General features: G+C 36.0%; 1 protein-coding gene across 1 annotated transcript in view; it reads left to right on the top strand.

Moving 5' to 3' along the window:
• The window catches only part of BRWD1 (bromodomain and WD repeat domain containing 1), a 57100-nt gene that overhangs the window by 5103 nt on the left and 29907 nt on the right, over window positions 1-22090 (top strand). Inside the window, exons 6-22 of the mRNA XM_062602554.1 lie at window positions 332-430; window positions 1025-1185; window positions 1790-2011; window positions 4065-4165; window positions 5687-5757; window positions 6989-7089; window positions 8571-8611; window positions 9488-9586; window positions 11698-11848; window positions 12455-12589; window positions 13970-14098; window positions 15838-16063; window positions 16493-16678; window positions 17460-17643; window positions 18383-18473; window positions 19393-19533; window positions 21590-21675. Of these exons, the coding sequence (XP_062458538.1) occupies window positions 332-430; window positions 1025-1185; window positions 1790-2011; window positions 4065-4165; window positions 5687-5757; window positions 6989-7089; window positions 8571-8611; window positions 9488-9586; window positions 11698-11848; window positions 12455-12589; window positions 13970-14098; window positions 15838-16063; window positions 16493-16678; window positions 17460-17643; window positions 18383-18473; window positions 19393-19533; window positions 21590-21675 (2224 nt within the window). The remainder of the gene's footprint in view (window positions 1-331; window positions 431-1024; window positions 1186-1789; window positions 2012-4064; window positions 4166-5686; window positions 5758-6988; window positions 7090-8570; window positions 8612-9487; window positions 9587-11697; window positions 11849-12454; window positions 12590-13969; window positions 14099-15837; window positions 16064-16492; window positions 16679-17459; window positions 17644-18382; window positions 18474-19392; window positions 19534-21589; window positions 21676-22090) is intronic.

The raw sequence follows: 22090 nt of genomic DNA, 5'->3' as shown, positions 1-22090 counted from the left end.
CTTAAATGCTTTGCACTGGGAATGAGTAGAAAAAATTCTTTTGAAAGGTTAGCTTTGTGTTACGTGAACTGCAGGAGCATCTCCACTTAGGAGTGGTTTCAAAGATTGGTGGTTGGTTGTATTAGTTTTTTTTCCTTTTGTTACCATACTAAGTGGAATTTTCTCTGGTGCTACGCTGTTTGTAAAAAGTTTTGGGGCATTTGGTGTTCCTAGTTTTTCAGTTGTTTTAGTACTGTGTTTGAAACCACCTATAGGTATGTTCTTTACCGTCTTTTGGCATTTAAACATGTAGTTATGTTTTTGTTTTAAACATGTACAATTGGTTTTAAAGATTGCAGGAACACAGTTTGGAAGGGCTCTGCATTTGCTGCTCTTCATAGAGGAAGACCTCCTGAATTTCCTGTGAACTATGGCGCACCACCAAATCTTGGTAAGCTCTGTGCAACACTCACCACTGCTGCCATGAACACAAAATGTGTGCCTTGAGACTGGCCTTGCTGTGATGCTGAAAACATCACAGCAGAAAAAAGATCAGAGCTGAATCTGTAGGCTCATCTGGAGAACTTTCTGTGACTTCACTGGAATTATGTATTGGGTACAAACCTCGGCTCACAGCACTCGTGAGACAATAGCCTCTAGATGACTTTGTGTTTTTTTTTAAAAGCCCCTGTATTAACGAGCTAAACCTACAGGAGACAGAAGTCCTTCTCCTTTGGATAGAAGAGCTCTTGTATGGTTTAAGGTATGGAGGCCATAGAGAGCCATGGGAAAATAAAGATAACACTTAGCACTTCTTTTTTAGGGACTGTTTTGATTTTACTTTTTTGGTTGGAACAAGTTTAAAATGCAATCTTGGTTTTATACATAGAAAAAATTGCAAATGCAAAAAAATGTTACTTTATAAATTCTGAAAGTCACTTCTAGTAAGTTGCTAAGTAGTAGTGCAAGTGAAATAAAATCCTGTTTTAGAATAGACCTGTTTTAAATATCAGTACATTTATTCTTTGATTTCTTTGTGTTCTAGTGGAAGTACATCGAGCAAAACAATTAACTGGATATGCAAAGTTCAGTACTTCATTTCCAGGAAGTATGTATCAGCATGTCAAGATGCACAGACGGATTCTTGGCCATCTTTCTTCTGTATATTGTGTTGCATTCGATAGGACTGGACATAGAATATTTACTGTAAGTTCATGAAATAGATCCAAATCTGATTATAGCTCTAGATGGATGCAAGGAAAAGAATTTTGAAATGCATGTTATGTTAAAACTTCTGGAGGTGAATATCAGGAGTGCTAACATGTAGCCAATGAGCTCCATTGCTGTGCTTAAGTAGAACAATTTGATGTAATTTGATGTAAATTGTAAGGTTGGAAGCATGTAAGAAATGGAGTATGTAATTGTCTGGTCAGGTGTTGACATTGTGAAAGAGCTTTATTCAGTGATGTAGTTCAATGTTAAGCATGTTTCATGTTCTTTATAAAGTGGCAGAGGAGAGATGGATTTTGCAGAATGGTACTTTCATTGGCCCCTTCGTGTAAGGAATTCCCTCAAACTTATTCCAGATTTTTTGCATTATATGGTGTAGATCTGTGGTGATTGCACTGTAATTCTGAACCATAAGTGAGTATTTTGATGTTATTTTTTTAAGCTTATACATAGTTTTACATAGAAGTGTAATTTACCAAGCTGTGCAAAAACATAATTAGGTTCTTTAAGGGAAACCTGAAACTTTTATCCTGAATGTCTTTGAAAATCCTTGCTGAGTGTAATAACCGTTTCTTTCTAGGGCTCAGATGACTGTTTGGTGAAGATTTGGTCAACTCATAATGGCAGGTTATTTGCCACTTTACGAGGACATTCAGCAGAGATTTCTGATATGGCTGTCAATTATGAAAACACTATGATTGCAGCTGGAAGCTGTGATAAGATGATCAGAGTGTGGTGTCTTAGAACTTGTGCACCAGTTGCGGTCCTCCATGGGCACACAGGGTCCATTACCTCATTACAGGTAGGTTTTGGGGTTTTTCTAGGTACGTTTAAGTATTGGAGCACGAATAGTGTAAATGGATTGTAAGAAGCAGCCAGTCCATGAAGCTCAGATAAATGTCATATGACAGCATGGTCTGGAAAGTTTAAAGGTATTTTAGTCAAATAGTAGACAATCAGGAATAATTTGGGGGGAGGGAAGGAAAATGCTGTTGCACCTGATTTGAGAAGTTAAGAGTCTGCTTTAGTAGTAGGATTTAGATTAATGGGACACCCTATGGTTAGGTAGCTGTCATGTTGGTTAGAAATAACCAGTTTCCTTAGTTGCTTATTGTAATTCAGAAACATAGTTACAGGAATGCTCTACACCAACAGAACCTTCCATATTTGTTTTACAGCTTCTTATAAAGAAAGATTAGTGCCTCATTTTCTGTTTGTGGAGAAAAGTACTTTGTGATTGCTGTTACTACATGGAGAAGTAACTTGCCAAGTGTCCATCTTACTTTTTCACATCTAAGTGAATCAGCTTTCACTGTGCCTGTCACTTTGGTTTTCACGTGACTGAAATTATTTCTTGGGGAATATGAAAATGTGAACATTTAAATACTAATGTCAAAAATCAGTGAAAACAACAAGAGAAACCTACACAAAAAAAACCTGTTCCCTACACCTTGGATTTCCTGAGTACTTAACTGAAAATAATGACAGGAATCCTTCTTCAGTTAAAAAAGATCACTACCTCTAATATTTGAGCTGTCAGAACTAAAGAGAATTTCTGGGAAATACTGTGTCTTCCTTGTGTCTGTTGCTGGAGACGTGATATACTGGTTTATGTGGGTGAGTGTTTGGATCCAGTATGTGATACTTACAACTTCTGTGATATGGGTATTTCATTTAATCTCAAAAATGTGAGTTATTTCAAAAGTGCAAAGGTGTTCAGTGTAGTATTTTGTGTAAATTTGAAGGTGTTATGATACTTTGAGCTATTGGTAGTCCTTTGGATTCAGTCTTGGTTTGGCCTTTGTAATTCCTTATTTAACACATAAATGCATAAGTAGCTTATTACCCAGATTTGTTGTTATCCAGTGTTATGTTATCCAGTGAGACAAAAAGGCTGATGTTGAGGGGTGAAGTGGCTGCCTGACAACTTAAGTTCAGTGCAGAAAATAATTTTGCTGTTTTCTCAGAATGCTGCCTCTCAAAGTAAGTTTTGTATTTGCAGAGTTTCTGTGGCATTAATTGCATTTTTTCTCCTGTTTCTTTGTTGTTTTTTTTAAATGGGAAAGAACTTATTCATGGTGTTTATTTTATTGTAGTGTAGTGGATTTCTTCTATTTAAGCGTCTTGTCATAGAATCCAAGGTTGGAAGGAACCTCAAGGCTCATCTGGTCCAACCTTCTTGGCAAAGCATGACCTAGACAATATGTCCCAGTACTGTAATTTCAATATATACAATTTATATGTCCCTTCCCAACAGTAGTAGTAGTGGATGAACAATTTACAGCAACTTGTGTAACTTGAGTTCTTTAAACTTCTGAAATTTAAAGAACTTCTGAAGTTTTCTGAAGGGCAGTTCTATGCATATCGATAAAGCCATGTCTTAAACAAGTATGAGTGAGGACGTCCTATAAATTCATTTGTAATGCTGGGTTACACTTACTTGGACTGTCTCACAACTGAAGCTCTGCTTTATTATAGAGTTTAAAAAAATTAGCCTGTCTAGTGAAACTACCTTCCTTTTTTTTTTTTTTTTTATTTCATTTCCAGTCTGCTCTGCTCGTTACTTCAGTCATTGACAAAATTTTTAGTGAACAAATGTGGTTAGTTAAGACCTCAGAGCAGTGAATAACTTGGTTTTATATAATGCAATAATTGAAACATAGACCACAACTTATTTTAAAATATAGGAGATGTTCTTTTGTAAACATTTACAGTAAGTTACCAACAACTGCTTTAGCAGTTTTAGTGGAAAATTCAAAGTAAATCATGGTTTTACATTAAGGTTTTTAGAAGCTTATGAAGGTTTTTAGGTATCTCTTTTTTGTATGTGTCTGACTTTACTTTCTTCTCTTTAGTTTAGTCCAATGGTGAAAGGCTCCATGCGATACATGGTCTCTACTGGTGCAGATGGAACTGTTTGCTTTTGGCAATGGGATACAGATTCAATGAAATTCAAGTATGTAAATGGGCTGCTGATTAATTCTGTTCCATGCTATATTCTATTAAGTCAGTTGCTTTTAACTAGCTAAAAAGAAGTTTTTTGTTGTGATAATATAATAAAGATGTTGTGAAAGTAATCTATTATGTAATTATTTTAAAGCACCATTGCTAACTATACAAATGTATGTTATTCTGTTGTCCTGGGAGGTTAGTTGGGAAATAAATTTCTTGCTACACTGAAAGTGTATATAGAACAGCTAGAATTGCTGCAAACATAAATATGTTGGGACAGCATAATAAAGCTTTTTGTTTGTGTTGAGGTTTCAACAGTCCTGTAGTTTTAGGATATCTCTTAAAGAACTTGCAGCAGAGTATGTTCAAGGTAGGTTTTAATGCTCTGTATGTGATTGCTGTTTATTTGTACAAATAAACAATTAGGTTATTACTAGAAAAGAGAGATCTGGGATGATCAGTGTGTATCTTGTATTGTGCCATATGATGGTAGTTGGTATAAAATTATCCATTTTACATTAAAGGAGCTATAAAAAATAAAAAACAATCAGTGCTTTAGAAAGCAGACGGTTGTTTTGCCTTTTAATTCCTAGTTGTGATCTTAAGGTAGTCGAATTGCAGCAAAAACTATCAAAGGCATAGCTTCATATGAAGAACCTTTTAGGGCTGTAAGTTGTAGGAGGGGTGTGTTTAATTAGTCTCCTAAAATTAATTTAGAGGCGTGTAAGAGATGTAAAAATTGTTTAAAGTTGTTTAAGCATGGACTTAAATTTAATTTAGCATTGATAGGTCTCAAAGCAGCATTCTTAGGATTTGAATCTCTATACTTTGTGTCATCAAAACAACGAAATGTTCTTTTACTGAAGGTGTCAACATTTCCTTTGATAAACAGAAAACGCTTGAACAGAAAAGCAGTAGAATAATAAGTAGAAACCTATAATGTTTGTAGGTGGCACCGTTTGCAGGATTTCTCCTCAATGGAGTTCTTATTATCTACTTTCTGTGAGATTATGGCCATGTCAACTGGAAGAGTTTGTACGTGACTTGCAGAACAAGAACCAGTCTTTTAAATCATCATGTGTGCTTTGCTGCAAACTTTTAGTTACTTTTGTAAAATGTTACGATTATGCACAGTATTCTGCAGTTATGCTATTTGGTAGGCCTTATTTAATGTACTGTTGATTGATTGGTTGTAATTTGAGGTCAAGAGTTCAGTACTTCATGGGTATGTTGTGCAGGGTGTAAATCATACTTGCCAAAGGATGAGTGAGAATAAACCTTCTTTGGCATGTCATGTTATCCTTGTGAGGTAATAGCGTCTTGCAGAAAATGTCATAAGCTCTGTGGACTTCAAATACTATTCGTGTATGTGTGTACACTACTTTTGAAAAGTAAACCTTATTGCTTATCCTCCTGCACAAGATTTAGGGAAGTTACTGCATGTGTTTAAGAAGTACCTGTTATGTAGATGTTTGAAGAAGCATACCTTTATTTTGTCCTGTTTCAAACATCTTTTCTTTTTAAGCAATCGGCCAGTGAAATTCACAGAGAAACCTAGACCAGGTGTTCAGATGCTTTGCTCTTCATTCAGTGTAGGTAAGTCACGTACAGTTTGAGTTTAGGATTGTGATTTCTGTCTTTCCCCATAAGCAGTTGTAATACTCTGGTGGTGACAGCTTTAAAATACAGAAAACCAGCAGCTGTCTAAGTAAGCAATTGTATATATGTGTACTGTTAGCCTATGACATTAAATAGTGTTACTTGCCTTAGTCAACAGTTGAAGGCTGTTGAACTTAAGTGATATTATTTCCCTTTTGCCATTGGTAATTTTACAGAAGTCACCAGGTGCTTATTACTTTGCATTCATTTTTACTGGGTTTGGGTGTGAGGTTTTGGTTTGCTTTTTTGTTTTTTTTTGTTTGTTTTTTTGTTTTTTTTTTTAAAAAACCCTTAGTATAGTGTCAGGGGCAAAATTAGTTCTCTAAGATAACCACAGTGAAGAGCAGTGGAAGTGGTTACAGCCAGTAGCAGGAGATCCTGATTCTGTGCTGCTTGTATGCAGGGAGTTCATAAAGATCCATTCTTAAGAATCCACAAAAATACTTATAAATGTGCTTCACTCCTGCCTTACAGTCTTCTTTCTTTCAATCATGTGGGTGGCTTGTGGGAAGGCTTACTGGTACTGGACACTAGGAACATTAGAACAAACTTCGCAATTGCGGAAATAAAATAGAAATCAAACCGTAGCTTGTTAGTGTTGTCAGGGAATAGCCCTGGGTTTGTTTGGGTTTGGGGGGGTTTGAAATTTTCTTTGTTTGGGTTGTTTTTGACAGCACTTTCAAATGCCAGGAGGCAGCTTGTAGTATTGCTGCCCCCATGGCTAAATACCAGTGTACTTAGACTGGTTTACTTATGCTCCCACCCAGTTTTGAAGCAATTTATGTGCCCCAAATGAGACACATGTTACAGTGAAAGAGTAAGCTAGGTCGTTATGTTGGTGACTAGAAATATTCCCCATAACCAATGGCTTCTGTGTGCAGTTAGAGGTGTCAAATGTTTCAACATTCTTCTAGGTACATATTGTTAAAACTTTATAACACTGACTGTGACTTTTTTTTCTCTGCTATGATTGAGAGTGCTTTATGGAGCAGGAGGGGGTCTTCCTTCCATATCTGTATGTCAGTGGAGGAACATTAAAAATGTGACACTCTTAAGATTATTTTTAACTCTTCAATTTACTTTTGTTAAACCAAGCATCTGAGAAATGTTGGTGATGTGTTTAATTTCTTATACTGTTGCTTAATTATTGCTTTTTTTTTTTTTACAGGTGGTATGTTTTTAGCAACTGGTAGCACTGACCATGTCATCAGGATGTACTTTTTTGGCTCTGAAACACCTGAGAAAATAGCTGAATTGGAAAGTCATGCTGTAAGTAAGATTGTTAAATCTAATAATCGGTTATTTCAAGCAGTATTGAAGTTGCAAGTTAATCACAGAATGTTTTTTGTTGAAAGAGACCTAAAAGATCATCTGGTTCCAGCCTGCCTTCCTCTAGACCAGGTTGCTCAAAGCCCTGTCCAGCCAGCTAATGTTGTTAGTGGGTTTGTAGTCATGTTCTTTTATTGAATATTTTTAGAACTTATGCAGAATTTCAGCCAGTCATGTCAATGGGATGACCATTTAAAAGGCTGGAATGTATCAAGATGAATCTTAGAATTCCGTCTTTCCAACTGGATGTCATACGTTTATCTAATTCTAAACTGAGTGATTTGTTCTATTGCTTCCCTCTGATGCAAGTGTACTTAGCTGCCTATATATTATATGCTGTATACAGGAAGTAGATAGGCTGAGAATGTGGTTTTCATTACTCAGGTTATTATTACCTGAAGCCTTTTGTATCAAATGTTTAAATGAGATTGAGTTTCTATAATTTTGCTTGTGTTTATCTTGACCTTTACTCAAGTTTTCAGTGGCTGTGCAAGCTACTTTATGCTTCCTACATAGTAAGTCAGCTTGCTGGTTTAGTGTTATTTTCCCATGTGCTTTATGTAGTGTGTGGTGTCTGTCTTTACTTGCTTTCTTGATACAACTGATACCTGTTAGGAAAACAACTTCTTAGATAAAATGCTCTTATTTTTTATTTGTGTACCTTAGTGTTGTATACCTCAGACTTTCCCTGCTGTGGAATCTAAGGGAAGCTTTGCTTATGTTTGTGTGCTGAAGCTTGGGTCATTTTCTTTTTCAGCATTCGATACACAAACAATCTTTAGTTTTACTGTGGAGAATTTAGATTTTGTTGAACCCTTACAGGTCTTTCAAGGGCAGCTCTTAAAATAGCCATCTTAAAATTGTTTGCCTTAATATGTTTTCTCGAGTACTGAATCTGACTTTAACCATTTATGTTACAGTGGTAAGGCTTGATCAATATGTATTTTTGATTTAGAGAAGACTTTCAGATCTGAAGATACCTGAGTGTGCCATTTACTTTTCCCGTAGTTCATATTGTGATTAAAAAAAGTAATTAATTGTGTATTTCTTAAGGAGTGTATAAGTAGGAGTGGGAACAACAGATTCCTCTCTATTTAATTGTCTTAAGATATTGGAAATATCTACTCAATATTAGTTAATTGGCTGCCAGGTTATTAATGGATAGTTACTTCATCTGTCAGTCATTCATATTTAATTGGGACTTTTTTAAAAGCTTGCATTTTAAATACATTAACAGTTAGTGAATTCTGGTATTTGTTGGACTTGTTTCACCTTGCAGTTAAAATTTAGCAGTTATACAATCTGCAATTTTTTCATTGTTTCAGATCTTGATAAACTCAGATTTGTGAATATGAAAAAATACGAAATCATATTTTCTGTTTAAAAATAGAATTTCTAACAAACTGTATTTTTTCTTACAGGATAAAGTTGACAGCATTCAGTTTTCTAACAGTGGTGATAGGTATGTTGAAATGTGAACAAACAATACATTATTTGGAATTAAAAATGTATTATTGTTCTCACCTGCAGTTTTCCAGTAAGAAAATTCTACTTGAAACTTAGAGGGGAAATTTGGACTAATCCATGAGAAGACAATTTTCCGCTTTCTTAGCTATTAATCTTCATTTGACAATGTCTTTAGACTGGCTGGGTTTTTATTTACCTAGAGGGGTACTTTTTAACATACCCAATATACTTGTGGCTTCATAAACCTCTTCTTCCCCCTTCTTTCAGTATTGGACCAAAATAGGAAATGGAACAATGCAATGTAAATGATCTAAAATCAGTTTTAATCCTTTTAATTTTTTCCTAGCCTTCTATTAATTTTTAAGGAAATCGATTTAACAGAGTTTTACAGCTGTTTGGTGGGGGGGGGGGGGGGAGAAAAAGGGGGTAAGGGTGAGATGTATAAATTTCATTTGTAAAACTTCACTGATCTTTCTAGCACAGAATGGAATCAAAATTGATCTCTGATTTGTCTATCACTAATGAAGATGTGGATTTCAGCCTTCAGGGCAGACTTACACTTGTAACCCTAAATTGCAGCTGCTTTTCTTTTTTTTTTTTTTTTTTTTTTTTTTAATTGGGATTTTTCTCTTCTTGAAAGCCAGATAACTGTTACCAAGAACACTACAGTTCCGAAAAACTCTTTCCTGGGCTACTGGAAAGAAAGTTAATGGACTGGTAATAATAAAGAATTCTCTTGCACAGAAATCAAAGATTTCAATTCTAGCAGTCTTCCACTGTAATGTTTTAAATTGTGGTGGTGTGTAATTAAATATACCTAAAAGCAAATTCTTTTGAAGGTGAATTAACAATCTTTTTAAACTTCTTCAAGGTTCATAAGTGGCAGTAGAGATGGAACAGCTCGAATCTGGCATTTTGAGCAAGCAGAATGGAGGAGTATATTGTTGGATATGTCTGATCGATTACCAGGGTATGTGAAGAGTTGCCATTTTTTTTTTTTTTTTTTCATTTTCATCTGTTGTACTAAGCCAGAAAGTTTGAAAAACTCATCAATATTAGGATGAAGTAGTGTGGTCTTTGGCGGGGGATGAAATGAGTGTTCTGGTCATTTAACAATTTGCTAAGTCTGCAAACTCTGATTTCAGTCTGTGCTTGTCTAAATGCATAAATCTATACTAAATGCATAAATTAAGTCTAATTTCAGTCTGTGCTTGACTAAATGCAAAAATATATATATACCTTTCAAATGTACATTGTGCCAAATTAATTGTATTTCCTTTGTTATGAGGGAAAAAAGTTACTAGAAAGTGCAGTAGATCTTTATCTGGATTTCAGTCAGACACCTGACTGGAGAAACATTTTTAAAATTAGTAAAAATAAAGTAGATCATAACCTTTTTCTGGAGTGGTAATGATGGGTAATGGGTGGGTTTCATCAAGAACTGATCTTGCTGACTATTTTAATTGATTCTTTTGTACTTTTTAAAATGTGTATTAATGAAATACACTGGTAGCATGCAGTTTGAAAAATGTTATTCCAAATTAAGATCAGAATATTGCGTGGCACTGGATAAACGTGAAGGATGGTTGACTTACGGTAGTACAGAATGCTCAGTCAGCTTTTGTAGACACTAACCAGAAATTTATTTATAGGTGATTAAAAGAGAGGGGGGAACTAACACAAAAACCCTTGGGTATATGAGGTGATTGGAGAGTGGTTGCAAGCTCTTCTTGTGATGCACTCATGAAAAAAGAAAAATAAAGTGGTAAAGTGGTTTTTTTAAGTGGTATTAATATGTAAGATCTTACTGGTGTCTTTCTGGGTTAATACGCACAGTTGTATGTCATTTTAGAGAGTGTCTTTTTTTAAAACCAGGCTACTGGTTGATGTGGAATATAGATAATACTGTGTGAAGCTGTGTTTCAAAGAAAGCTTGTTGTTTCAGTTGACCAATGCTGAGAGAGAGTGTTATGCACCCTATAAATGTGTTTTGGGGAGAGAAACGAGGAGATAGATTGACATTAATAGAAAGTATTATCTTTAACATATATACGTTGGGAGTCAGAAAAAAATGTTTTATTGTAGAGATTAGCTTCTGAAACAGTATCAAAGCTCTTGATGGTAAACAGTCCCAACTTTTTAAAGAAATTATGTTATGTCGTGGTTTAAGCCCAGCCAGGGACTCAGAACCACGCAGCAGCTCACTTGCTCCCCTGCCCCCCTTTCCTCTCCCCGCTGTTGGAGGGATGGGGAGGAGAATCAAAAGAATGTAACTCCCACGAGTTGAGATAAGAACAGTTCAGTAACTAAGTTATAACACAAACCCACTACTGCTACCACCAATAATGATAAGGAAAATAACAAGGGAAGAGAATACAATTGCTCACCACCTGCCAAACAATACCCAGCCTGACCTGAGCGGTGTTCTAGCCCTTCCGGGTAACTGCCCCCAGTTTATATACGGGGCATACCGTGCTGTGGTATGCAATATCTCTTTGGCTAGTTTGTGTCAGGTGTCCTGGCTCTGCTTCCTCCTGAATTCCCCTCCTCCCTGGCAGAGCATGAGACTCACAAAGCCCTTTGTCAGACTAAACATTACTTAGTAACAATTAAAAACATGGGTGTTATCAAGTGGTGTTCCCAGGCTGAAAGTCAAAAACACTGCACTGCACCAGCTGCTAAAAAGGAGAAAAATGGTTGCTACTGCTGAACCGAGGACAATGTTTTATTGTAGAGGTTAGCTTCTGAAAGTTTCAAAGCTCCAACTTTTTAAAGAAATTATGTTAGCACTTTTGATTCTAAAAGAGACAAGGCTCTAAAAAGCCTTTTTGCCTTGCATCTGAAATGAGAAAGAGGTTATCATGTCCTGTGAAACAAGTATGCTAGAAATCCAGATCTGCTTTATAGTCGATTGCTCAAAAAAAAATAAAAGAAAAAGAAGTTTATGGGCAAGAGTTTCAAAATTAATTCTTCCATATCCTTGTCTGATCATTAACATGGGAAAACAAGTTATTTTCCTGTGCTTAGAGATTGAAATGGGCAAATTAAAAATATCTTCTCCTCTTTAATTCTTTAAAATAGTGACGCATGTTCAGAGGAAGACAAATTTATGAAGCCTAAAGTAACCATGATAGCTTGGAACCAAAACGATAACTATGTTGTTACGGCTGTGAATAACCATCTGCTCAAAGTTTGGAATTCCTGTACAGGGCAATTGCTTCATGACTTGGTGGTATGTAATTTTACTTGCTTTTTGAAGTAGATGGTCTTCCTAGAATTGCAATGATATGTGCACACCGAGTTTGTAACTAGATCTGATTTCTCTTCAAAGCTTTGTGTGAATGATAAAGTAGGTATAGTGTTTGTTAGATTATTTATTTTTACTTTTTTTTTTTTTTTAATAACCAAAACTAGCTGCTTCCTCCTGAATTTGATCAATCCTTTTCCTAGCTGCTGTGTTGAACTTGCTTCTGGAATGGAATAAATAATTTTTTTTATGCAGTAACATACTTGTCCATTGAATAGTTTGCTGTCCTTTGGCAAAATATCCATATTTCTAGAGTTCCTGCTTGAATCTAGAAAATGAGTAAATTTCAAATTATAGTCTCTCTGACTGCTTGGAGGTTTGCTCTACTTAGGTGCCACAGGTAGCAGTCGAGATAGGTGGAATATGAATTGGGAAAAGTCCATGTATTCTTGGGGGCAGCATGTAGGGTTCTAATTTTCCAAAAGTGTGTCAGAAGAGGACAGTACAGTGCTTTGGACCCTACTGTAAATATCCTGTTGATGTGAATTTATGTCCTTGTGTTTGCATATGATATGCAATTTTAAATTCTAGGGGCATGCAGATGAAGTATTTGTCTTGGAGACCCATCCTTTTGATTCCAGGATAATGCTGTCTGCAGGTCATGATGGCAACATCTTTATATGGGACATTACCAGAGGCACAAAAACAAAGCATTATTTTAACATGGTAAGACCTTTTATAAGTGCCATTTCTTTTCTTAGTGCACAGTAGTGTGTTCGCATATTAGTTTAAAGAATTGCACCACCACACACACCCACTGCTCCGTTTTGTAAAACAGACACCAAAAAACAACTATCCAAAAAAATCCAAACCAATCCAGCATAATTTATGATTTTTTATTTTTCCCCTGGAGCTTTTACCACTGAATATCTTGGTTACTGTAACTGTAGGTGCAAAGTGATCAGGAGCCAGTTTTAACAGTTTAGTGTGGCAGAAAAGGGCCAATGTTGCCTCCTTTCTCTGCTCTCAGCTGGCCACTTCTTTTCTCTACGTTGAATCAAGTGCCTCTCACTGAATCTTACACTAACTTGAGGCAGTTCACTGATCTGCGAAAGTATTCCTCACTTCCTTCCACTGCTGCTTTCCTGTAGGCTTCCCAAGTTGAATTTGGTCAGGGAAGTCTTAATAAGCTTCTGAGCCAAGGAAGATGCATTGTAAGAATTTGCCATTAGGTGTGAGGATTGTGAAGTGTAGGGGAGCAGAACAGGACTTTACTTTCATCACAGTCAACGTCTGACCTCTTCAGAATTGACCTTCTGTCTGTGAGGTGTGGTGAATAGTGACACCAGGGCTTTTCTGCTCTTTGTTACTAAAGATCTTTGTGCACCTCATTCACAGTAGCTGTTCCCCTTAATTGAGATGAGGTTTCATCTAAAAGAGTGAAAGGTCTTGGTTTAGGCCATAATTTCAGGTGTCTTATGGGCAAATATTTGTATTCTCAACAGCCTTAAAAATTGTAATATTATTACCCTAAGCATTAGTGGATTGGTGCAGTTCTTCTTGAGAGCTCCTATGACATTTGCTCTATTTGACAACTCATGATTAACACTTTATAAAGGTTATTTTCCTTGAGACTTAAGTTCTGATCCAGTGTTCATATTAAGGTTTTAATATTTTTTTCTGGTTACAGTCAATAGTGAAGTGATTTTTTTCTTTTTTTTTTTTCTTTAGCTTTAAGATTCCCTGTGCTTTTCAAAATCAGTATACATTAGCTGCAATTTATTTTTATATAGTATACTAACAGCTAAGAAGCCTCCAAAAGCCTCTTCTTTTTTTTTCTTTTTTTTTTCTTTTTTCATAATACCAAGTTTCCATACCCTTTAGTGCATCTTTTAAAATTGAATGCATATTTTTAAAACTACAACTCAGGAGCTTGCATGTCAAGGGGAAAAGAAAAAAACTGAAATAATGAGATTATTTGTATTTTAATGGAGATATTTAACAGGTGCATGACTGCTTTTGATAAAGTAATTAGGTTTTGATGTTGCACTATCATTTGTTCAGGAAAAAAATGGTCAAGTCTTAATTTTCTTTCCTTCAATCTAGATTGAAGGCCAGGGACACGGTGCCGTTTTTGACTGTAAATTTTCACCAGATGGGCAGCATTTTGCATGTACAGATTCTCATGGGCATCTACTGATATTTGGTTTTGGCTGTAGCAGGCCTTATGAAAAGGTAAGTTTAGCTTTTTATTGGACTTGTTTATTCAAGCTTCTAACTGAATTAGATTAGGTAAATCTATTCCTTTAAAACATCATGTGTAAAAAAAAAAAAAAAGGGGTTTTGTACGGGTATGGGATTAAAATATAACAGGTTCCTTGATGACTGAGTTCTCTTGTATGTATGGTCCTGGCACTGCAGAAACAACCAGTGTCTTAACATTCCCTTGGGAGTAGCTCCCAAGAACTTTTCTGGAATACATCTTCCAGCCAGCTAATTGCATGTTAATTATTCAGCCTCAAAATTACTTTTATTTCTATTTTCTGAAAATAGTTTGGTGTTTAAAGATTGAAATGTATCACTGTCCTGGGTTCAGCAGTAGCAGTCATTTTTCTCCTTAGTAGCTGGTGCAGTGCTGTGTTTTTGACCTTAGTCTGAGAACAGTGCTGACAACACACTGATGTTTTTAGTTGTTGCTAAATAATGTTTACCCTGATCAAGAGCTTTCTGAGTCTCATGCTCTGCCAGGGAGGAGGGGAATATGGAAGGAAGCACAGACAGGACACCTGACCCAGAGTAGCCAAAGGGGTATTCCATACCACAGCGCATCATGCGTGGTATATTAACTGGGCAGAGTTACCGGGAAGGGCCAGATCACTGCTTGGGTTTGGCTGGGTATCAGTTGGTGGGTGGTGAGCACTCCTACCTAATTGACAAAAAAGCATGCTGGTTGTATGTTAAGAATAATTTGTTGGTTTATTTCAGTTAGTAGAATTTACAGTTCTTTAGGCCTTTGCTTATTCAAACACAAGTTTGCTGCAGTAGTTTGATAAAAATAAGCAAAAATAAATATTCTTCCAACACTGTGGATTTTGAAATGTTAGAAAAATGTTCATGGCATAAATGTTAACGCTTTTTTGAATCCATCAGTATGTTTCTTTTTTATTTTGATAAATACATGTGTTTGGGTTTTTTTTGAAATGGCTCTTAAAAGTGCAGTTCTGATCTATGCTTTTCTTCACTTCTCTCTTAAGTTGCAACAGTAATTCCGTGTTTGGCATTTTAAAGATTTTTTTTTCTTGCTCTTCACTCTTTGCTGAATTTTTTTGAAAAAAAAGCCAGGTTGACCGGGGCTTTGAACAACCTGGTCTAATGGAAGGTGTGCCTTCCTGTGACAGGGGGTGGAACTAGATGATCCTTAAGGTCCCTTCCAACCCAAACCATTCTATGATGAAATTGAAACTTGCGCTTTTCATCTTGCTCATCACTGCTGGAACAAAGATACTATGGTCTAATATGTATGTCATAATTTTTGTTCAGCTGCATGAATTTAACAGACTGTTTCAGTTACAGCAAAAAATTACTGGTGGACATTGCATAATTAAGAAAGAAATTTTGAGAGTTTATGATGAACTTCAGGCAATGATTTTCTTGCATGGAAACCAGGGAAACTTTGTGTGGAGCTTTAAGAAACAGAATGAGATATAAAATATTTAAGTGTAAAGCAGTGCTTCTGCTTTCAGTTACCTTAGTTTGTTGTTTTCTAAAAGCATTTTGCTGCCTGCCAAAGCACTAGCAAAAAAATGAGTACTGCAACATGCATACAGGTTGATTGTAGCTCTGTGTAACTCTTCATATTGTGAACTGGCCCTTTCTTTTAAGGAGATTCTGGATATTTTACTGTCACTTGTTCTTCTCTGTTCTTTAGCATACTCTTTTTCAAATTGATAACATAAAACTTAATTTCTTTCTAGATTCCTGATCAGATGTTCTTCCACACTGACTACCGGCCACTTATTCGAGACTCTAACAACTATGTTCTAGATGAGCAGACTCAACAGGCTCCTCATCTCATGCCCCCTCCCTTCTTGGTAGATGTGGATGGAAACCCTCATCCAACAAAATATCAAAGATTGGTGCCAGGAAGAGAGAACTGTGCAGATGAACATTTGATTCCTCAACTTGGTTATGTAGCAACAAGTAAGAACAGTATCACTGAGGACTTAAAATCTGGAAGTGGGAGTTGCTGTAGTAATTCTCAATGGAAACTGAGTAGATGTGACATAGGTGATCTAAAAATGCCTTTGTTTTCGCCTATACTATCTATCATGTTCACTAAAGATGCTGAAAAGTCTCACAGTGAATATGACTTTAAACAAGCAGAAAAAAAAAAATTATTCGAATGTATGTCTTAATCCTGTCTGCAGGCACCGACATGCACAAACTGTGTTTAAGTTGTAAGCTCTGTAAATGTCTTATTTGGAATAAGCAATTGGAATAATTTTAGGAATGGTTTTCATTGTGTTTAGTTGTAGAACATGTCTCATGGTGATGTGAACAATGAGATTAAATAGTTTACAGGAGTCAGTTAATTGTACCCATTCATTTTATTTGTATTATACTTGCAAGGTGATGGAGAAGTGGTCGAACAAGTTATAGGCCAACAGACAGTTGATCAAGATGAGCAAGGCTTGGAACCCAGCATTCTTGATGGCATGATTAGACAATTGCAACTACAACAAGATCAGAGAATTGGTGCAGATCAAGAATCTGCTTCAAGTGTTCCACAAAATGGGGAAGGAACGCCTAGGAGAGGTTAGTACTGGCTGGTAAATTCTTAAGTAACTTTCGTATCTTTCTTATGCTGTGTGAAATATTTCAAATGGGTTTTAACTTTGTTGTATCCTGGACAAAGATTCCCTTAACATAGTGATAGCTGATTAAGATTTTTTTTTTTATTCATTAAAACACTGCTACTCCTGTGATTAAATCACAAAACAAAGCTGCTTTGCTTTTCCTTTTAAAGAGTTTTCCCTTTTAATTGTATGCCTTGTAAAGTGCCTCATGCTTAATAGTATTTTTAAAGAACACAAATAACATTTATAGGAGCTACATTTATTCTCCTCTAAAGTTTGCAGAATAAATATTTTAGTGTATTATTCTGTAATAATACGGTACAGTATTATTCAAACTGGATTCCCCTCTCCCTTCTTTACAGATTTAAACCAGACACTCTTCTGAACTATGTCCTTGTAGTTTTGATTATGTAAGCTTATTTCCAGAAAAAGCACTCTTTAAAAACCCCACTAACTTCAGAACTGCCTCAAATAATACAGAAAAACACCTCTGTCACATTATACTTCCTTTCACTGTATTAAAATAGTAGTAGAAATAACCACTTTAAAAGTAAATGTGTAATCTCACAGTAATTTTTTTAAGGTGATGATTAGTCCTATACTTAGGATTATGGAGCTAAAAGTATGTAAAGTGTGAAATTTTTATCTTGTAGAAGGAAGAAACAAGATTCTAATTCTCCGTAGTCTGGAAAAAAAAATTCTGTCTGTTTTGTTTTTGTTTTTGTTTTTTTATATTTTAGCTTTTAGAAGGCCAAGTTTAGACATCCAGTCTCCTCCCAATATTGGTCTGCGACGTAGTGGGCAAGTTGAAGGTGTGCGTCAGATGCATCAGAATGCTCCACGAAGTCAGATGGCTACTGAGCGAGATCTTCAGGCTTGGAGACGAAGAGTTGTTGTACCAGAAATACCACCAAGCTTACTCAGGTCTGTAGGCAGCTTACAGGGCTGCAGATGTGACTAGAGAGAACACATCAAGTTGTTCTTTCTAAATCTAGACTTAAGCTAACAAAGATACATGGTACAAATTGAAGTAGTTTAGTGTTATGGTCAGCTGTGCTTAAGATCTTTTTCATTGTGAAGTCTTATCAACGGTTTCTCTAGTTTAATAGAGAATTATTTTCCCATATTTCAATGTTTTAAGTCATTTTGAGGATGGCTAGATTACTTTGATTCTTGCCAAAGTGAAGTGATATAGGTTAAATTCATTTAGATGAAAGTGTATCCTGGAGGATTGTGCTTTTGTGAGGCTTGTGGGGGTGATGTGTTAACAGCCAGCACTGAGCACTTGAAATGCTAAAGCAGTTTGCTGCTTTCAAATGTGTTTGCAGTATGCATCTGTGAAAAGGAGAATTAATATTGATAGCTAAATAGTTCTTTTTAACAGTACAGCCGTATGTGCTCCCACATCTCTGAAGCACCTAAAAAGCTGTCTTGGTGTTGGGAGGTAGAATAATTGAAGAGAAAAATGTGGGCTGAAAATGCAGTTGAGAAAGTTTATTACATTCTGGTATTTTCAAGGAAGACTTTCTTAATATTCATTCTCATTATCTGGAAATGAGAATATGGTATAGGTGTTTGAGTCCTTTAAAGAAAACAGATAATTTTACTTTTTTTAACATTGCCAGAACAGATGTCGAATTAGATTTTCATTGCTTTCTTTTAGGAAGCAGGAAGGATATCGGATTGCAAAAGGGGAAGAGGAGAGAGATCTCTATGCAACAGAAAAGAAAAAGTCATTCGAGTCACTGGAAAAGGTAGGTGGCAGCTTCCAGGAAAATGGACATTCTGTGCCCAGGGATGAATCATGTTTTAAAAAATGAAAGCAGGTATTTCTGAAGGTGTGGTCTTCAAAGGTTCCTGCTGATTCAACTTCTGCTTACTGCAGGACAAGGTTGGATTTATTTTTATGAATGCATAGAATTCTTTTTGCTTTCAATCTTTCCTCCTTCCATCTAAGTTAATTTTAAAGGTAGGTTTGATTTCAGCCCATTCTGGTTTCACTGCAGTTAAAAGTTTCAAAGACAGCTCTTGCAGCTCCATGCTAAAGGACTGAGGTGCAAATGAAAGAGTTCAAGGTGCCGTATTTGAAGAACTGTAGGCTATATTGCTATTCCCTTGTCACTTCAGATGGCAGTGTTTCGTGTGGAGGGCAACTTTTTCAGACTTGCTCAGTTTTTAATATTTTTTTCACTAGCCATTTTCTGGAAAAGAACAGTATGAAGGAAAAATTGTTTATTGTAAAATTTTCATACTGTAGTGGCCTGATTCGCTGTGTCGTGCAGTACAAAACAGTTTAATGCAAGAATTCTACTGCACCCTCCTGCTAACTGGGGGAGTTGAGGATTTCTGGTCCTCTAAGAATTGCACGTTTGTAGGCAGTTAATGTCTTGATTCTGTAAATATATTTATCAAGTAATTTGAATGGACCTATCACAGTAGCTTATAAAGAGCAATTGCTTAGGATGACTACTAAATCTGGAATCGAGAATAGCCAATTTAAAGCTATTGGCTTACAGGAAAATTACTTCTGGTGAAAAGGAGTCTTGCCATCAGGCTGGGATGTGATGAGGCTGTTTCTGTTTACATTCAGCTTTTACCCAGCCTTTCATCCCTGCAAGTTTGCAACATACATACTTGTATGTAACCTCTTTTTTTACTTCCTATATAAATTAGAGTGACTCTGAGTCTTCATTAATACAATCTAAGCGTAGACTACATAGACGGAAATATCCCAGTTACCGAACACGGAAAAACATTGACCAGCTGGAGTCTTCTGATGAAGAAAGAGATAACTGCTTTGGCTTGATAGAGCAGGTAAGTTCTCTGAGTTAGGTATTTTGAGCTTAAGTACCCCAATAAGTGAAGTTCCATGTAAATGTGTGTGTTCTTTTTTAAAACAAACAAGCAAATCGAAGAAATAAAATCTTTTACCAGGGAAAGGGTTGCTGTAATACCATTATTGTTAACACTTCTCAGACCTAGGTATCTTGCTTTAATAATAGCAGTATTTATTTCCTTCATTTTATAAACAGCTGAACTGGTTTTGCTGAGTATCTTCTAAAACAAATCCACAACTCGAGGCAAAAACCAATATAAAATGCCGAGCTTGGCTTAGTCAAGTTTGGATTTTAGATGTTTTGCTGTTTCTCCACAAAAACCTTTCATATTTGTGCACACACCTAAAGCTGGGAATTTTGAAGGTTCTTCAGAAAGCATTGTTTCGCCAGGTAATGTGATTCTTCCACAGTCCAGTTATCCTGCTGAGTCCTGGCTTGGGGTGAAACAGGACTTTGCTGTAGATAGCAGGAGCTTTTGACTGTTGTGTTATCAAATGCTGTAAATCAGTGGTAGGACTGCTTGGATTACAGTTGTCTTGACTTGCACTCAAGGAAATAGTTTCAAACTGGGAAAAGGGGGAAGAAGTGGAAGGAGTAGAGAAGGTTGGACTTGTTGGACCAGTTGCTTTCTTAAGGGAGAATCATGAACAGAATGGGTGATATTTGGGAGATAAGAGAATTTTTTAAGTAAGATTAAGAATGATATTCTTTGGTAATAGACTCTCTTCTCCTAGCCTCGTAATAAAGAATTCTGATGGTTTTTAAACACAAAAAATCACTTTAATGAAAAGTTCATGTTTTCCTATTTTGGGAATCGGGTGGAAGGGTAGTTGCAGGAGACTTTTGGAACTTCACAAATTCAAAGTACACAAAAGAGTTATGAACACTGTCCAGTAGATACTACACATACCAAAATATTTTTGAAGTGATGTTAGATCTAATAATACTTAAATTAATAATGCTATAAGAAACTGAGCTTTGATGTAGATGGTTGTTTTTTTTTATTTTTTTTTTTTTTAATCCTACAAATGGTAGGTTGAAAGGAAGAAATAACTCAGTATTGTTCATCCTGTACACTGTGTGAACAGGTTTTAGGGGAAAGACTTAACAGTGTTACTCTGAAAATAGCAATCAGTTGGACTAACTGAAACAGTATCGAACTGGAAGTTGCAAGTTAACTCTTGGGGGTTTTTTGTGTGGTTGATCACTTTGCTTGACAGTCTGTAACTTGAGACATGAGTAATGTATTATACTTGGTAATTTCAATTATGGAAAACAAGTAAAACATGATAATGCAAATAAACTGTTGAACAACAATCAGGAAACTACTTAGGTTGTAATATATTTTGATATATCTTGACTGTTTAGTTTAGCCTCTTAATACATGCATGACAACACCCAGTTAATACTTGGTCAATCACTTGATACTAGAATCAGAAAAATCACATGATTTTAGCTTGCAAAACTGATTAAAAAAAAAGTACTACTCCTGTAACAAGAGAAAAGCTATGTTGTGTGCAAATGGGAGACGTGCTTTTCTTTCTTGTCTTGTGCAATCTTTAAATTCTTCCGTTGCATTCTAGTGAGCTAGATTTTACTCTGTACTTTACATGACCTAATTACAGCATCATGAGTCTGGAATTTGAAGGAATCAAAATGACGTTCCACTTTGTCCTGGTGAATGATGTGAACTTATTATTAGACTAGAAAAAGTAGAACTGTCATATGGTAGGGGGATAGGAGTATTGCTTTGCAAAGAGTGAATACAGCAGGTGGACCCACATGGCTACTACAATGTGAGTGAACATACAGAAGTTATTGATTAATAGTGCGCTCCTGGGGTTCATAGGGTAAGGTGAAGACTGCTCCAAAAAAGAACTACTTTCATTTCCCTTTCAAGAACTCTTTTTACCAGATTTCTTGCTAACTTATTAATATGCAGGCATGAATAGAGAATGTGTTTTATGTTTCAAACCCTTAAAACATGTGGTATGAGAAAGCTTTGGATTGACTCTGCATATTTTTAAAATCAGGAAGCTGAAGAAAGTGAGGGCTCTGGCTCATCTGATGAAGAGGAAGAGTGGAGAAGTGACAAGAAAAGCAACAGTAATAGTTCTAGGTAAAAGTGAACAAATCCTGGCTTTAACTGTAACAAGTTTTAGAGAAGTTGTATCGAAGTTCTGTCACGTTTCATACGTAATAATATTTTGGAGAGTACTGCACTGAGACATTGTATTTTTATTTAGTGTTCCGTTTCACCAAAGCATTGTCTTTTTATATAGTTTCAAATACTTTTTTGCTAGATGGCAAGGAGAAAGATGATGGTCCGGAATGGTTTTTATAGTGTGTTCAGTTTTTGAGGGGTGTGGGGTTTTGTTTGCTTGGGGGGATGTTTTGTTAATGCAGCAACTGCCAATTGCTGTTACAAAATGGTTGGTTGGAAAAAAAAAAATATTTTCATAAGGCTATAATTCTGTTTAGAACTGAAGTTATAGATAACCTTTTAATCCCTCTGCTGTGGCTTTTTTAGATAT

The sequence above is a fragment of the Pezoporus occidentalis genome, unplaced genomic scaffold (assembly GCF_034315485.1).
Source record: "Pezoporus occidentalis ecotype Australia unplaced genomic scaffold, CSIRO_AGI_Poc_V1 ctg77, whole genome shotgun sequence".
In the NCBI taxonomy this organism is placed as follows: domain Eukaryota; kingdom Metazoa; phylum Chordata; class Aves; order Psittaciformes; family Psittacidae; genus Pezoporus; species Pezoporus occidentalis.
This window is presented reverse-complemented; position numbering and strand designations above follow the sequence as displayed.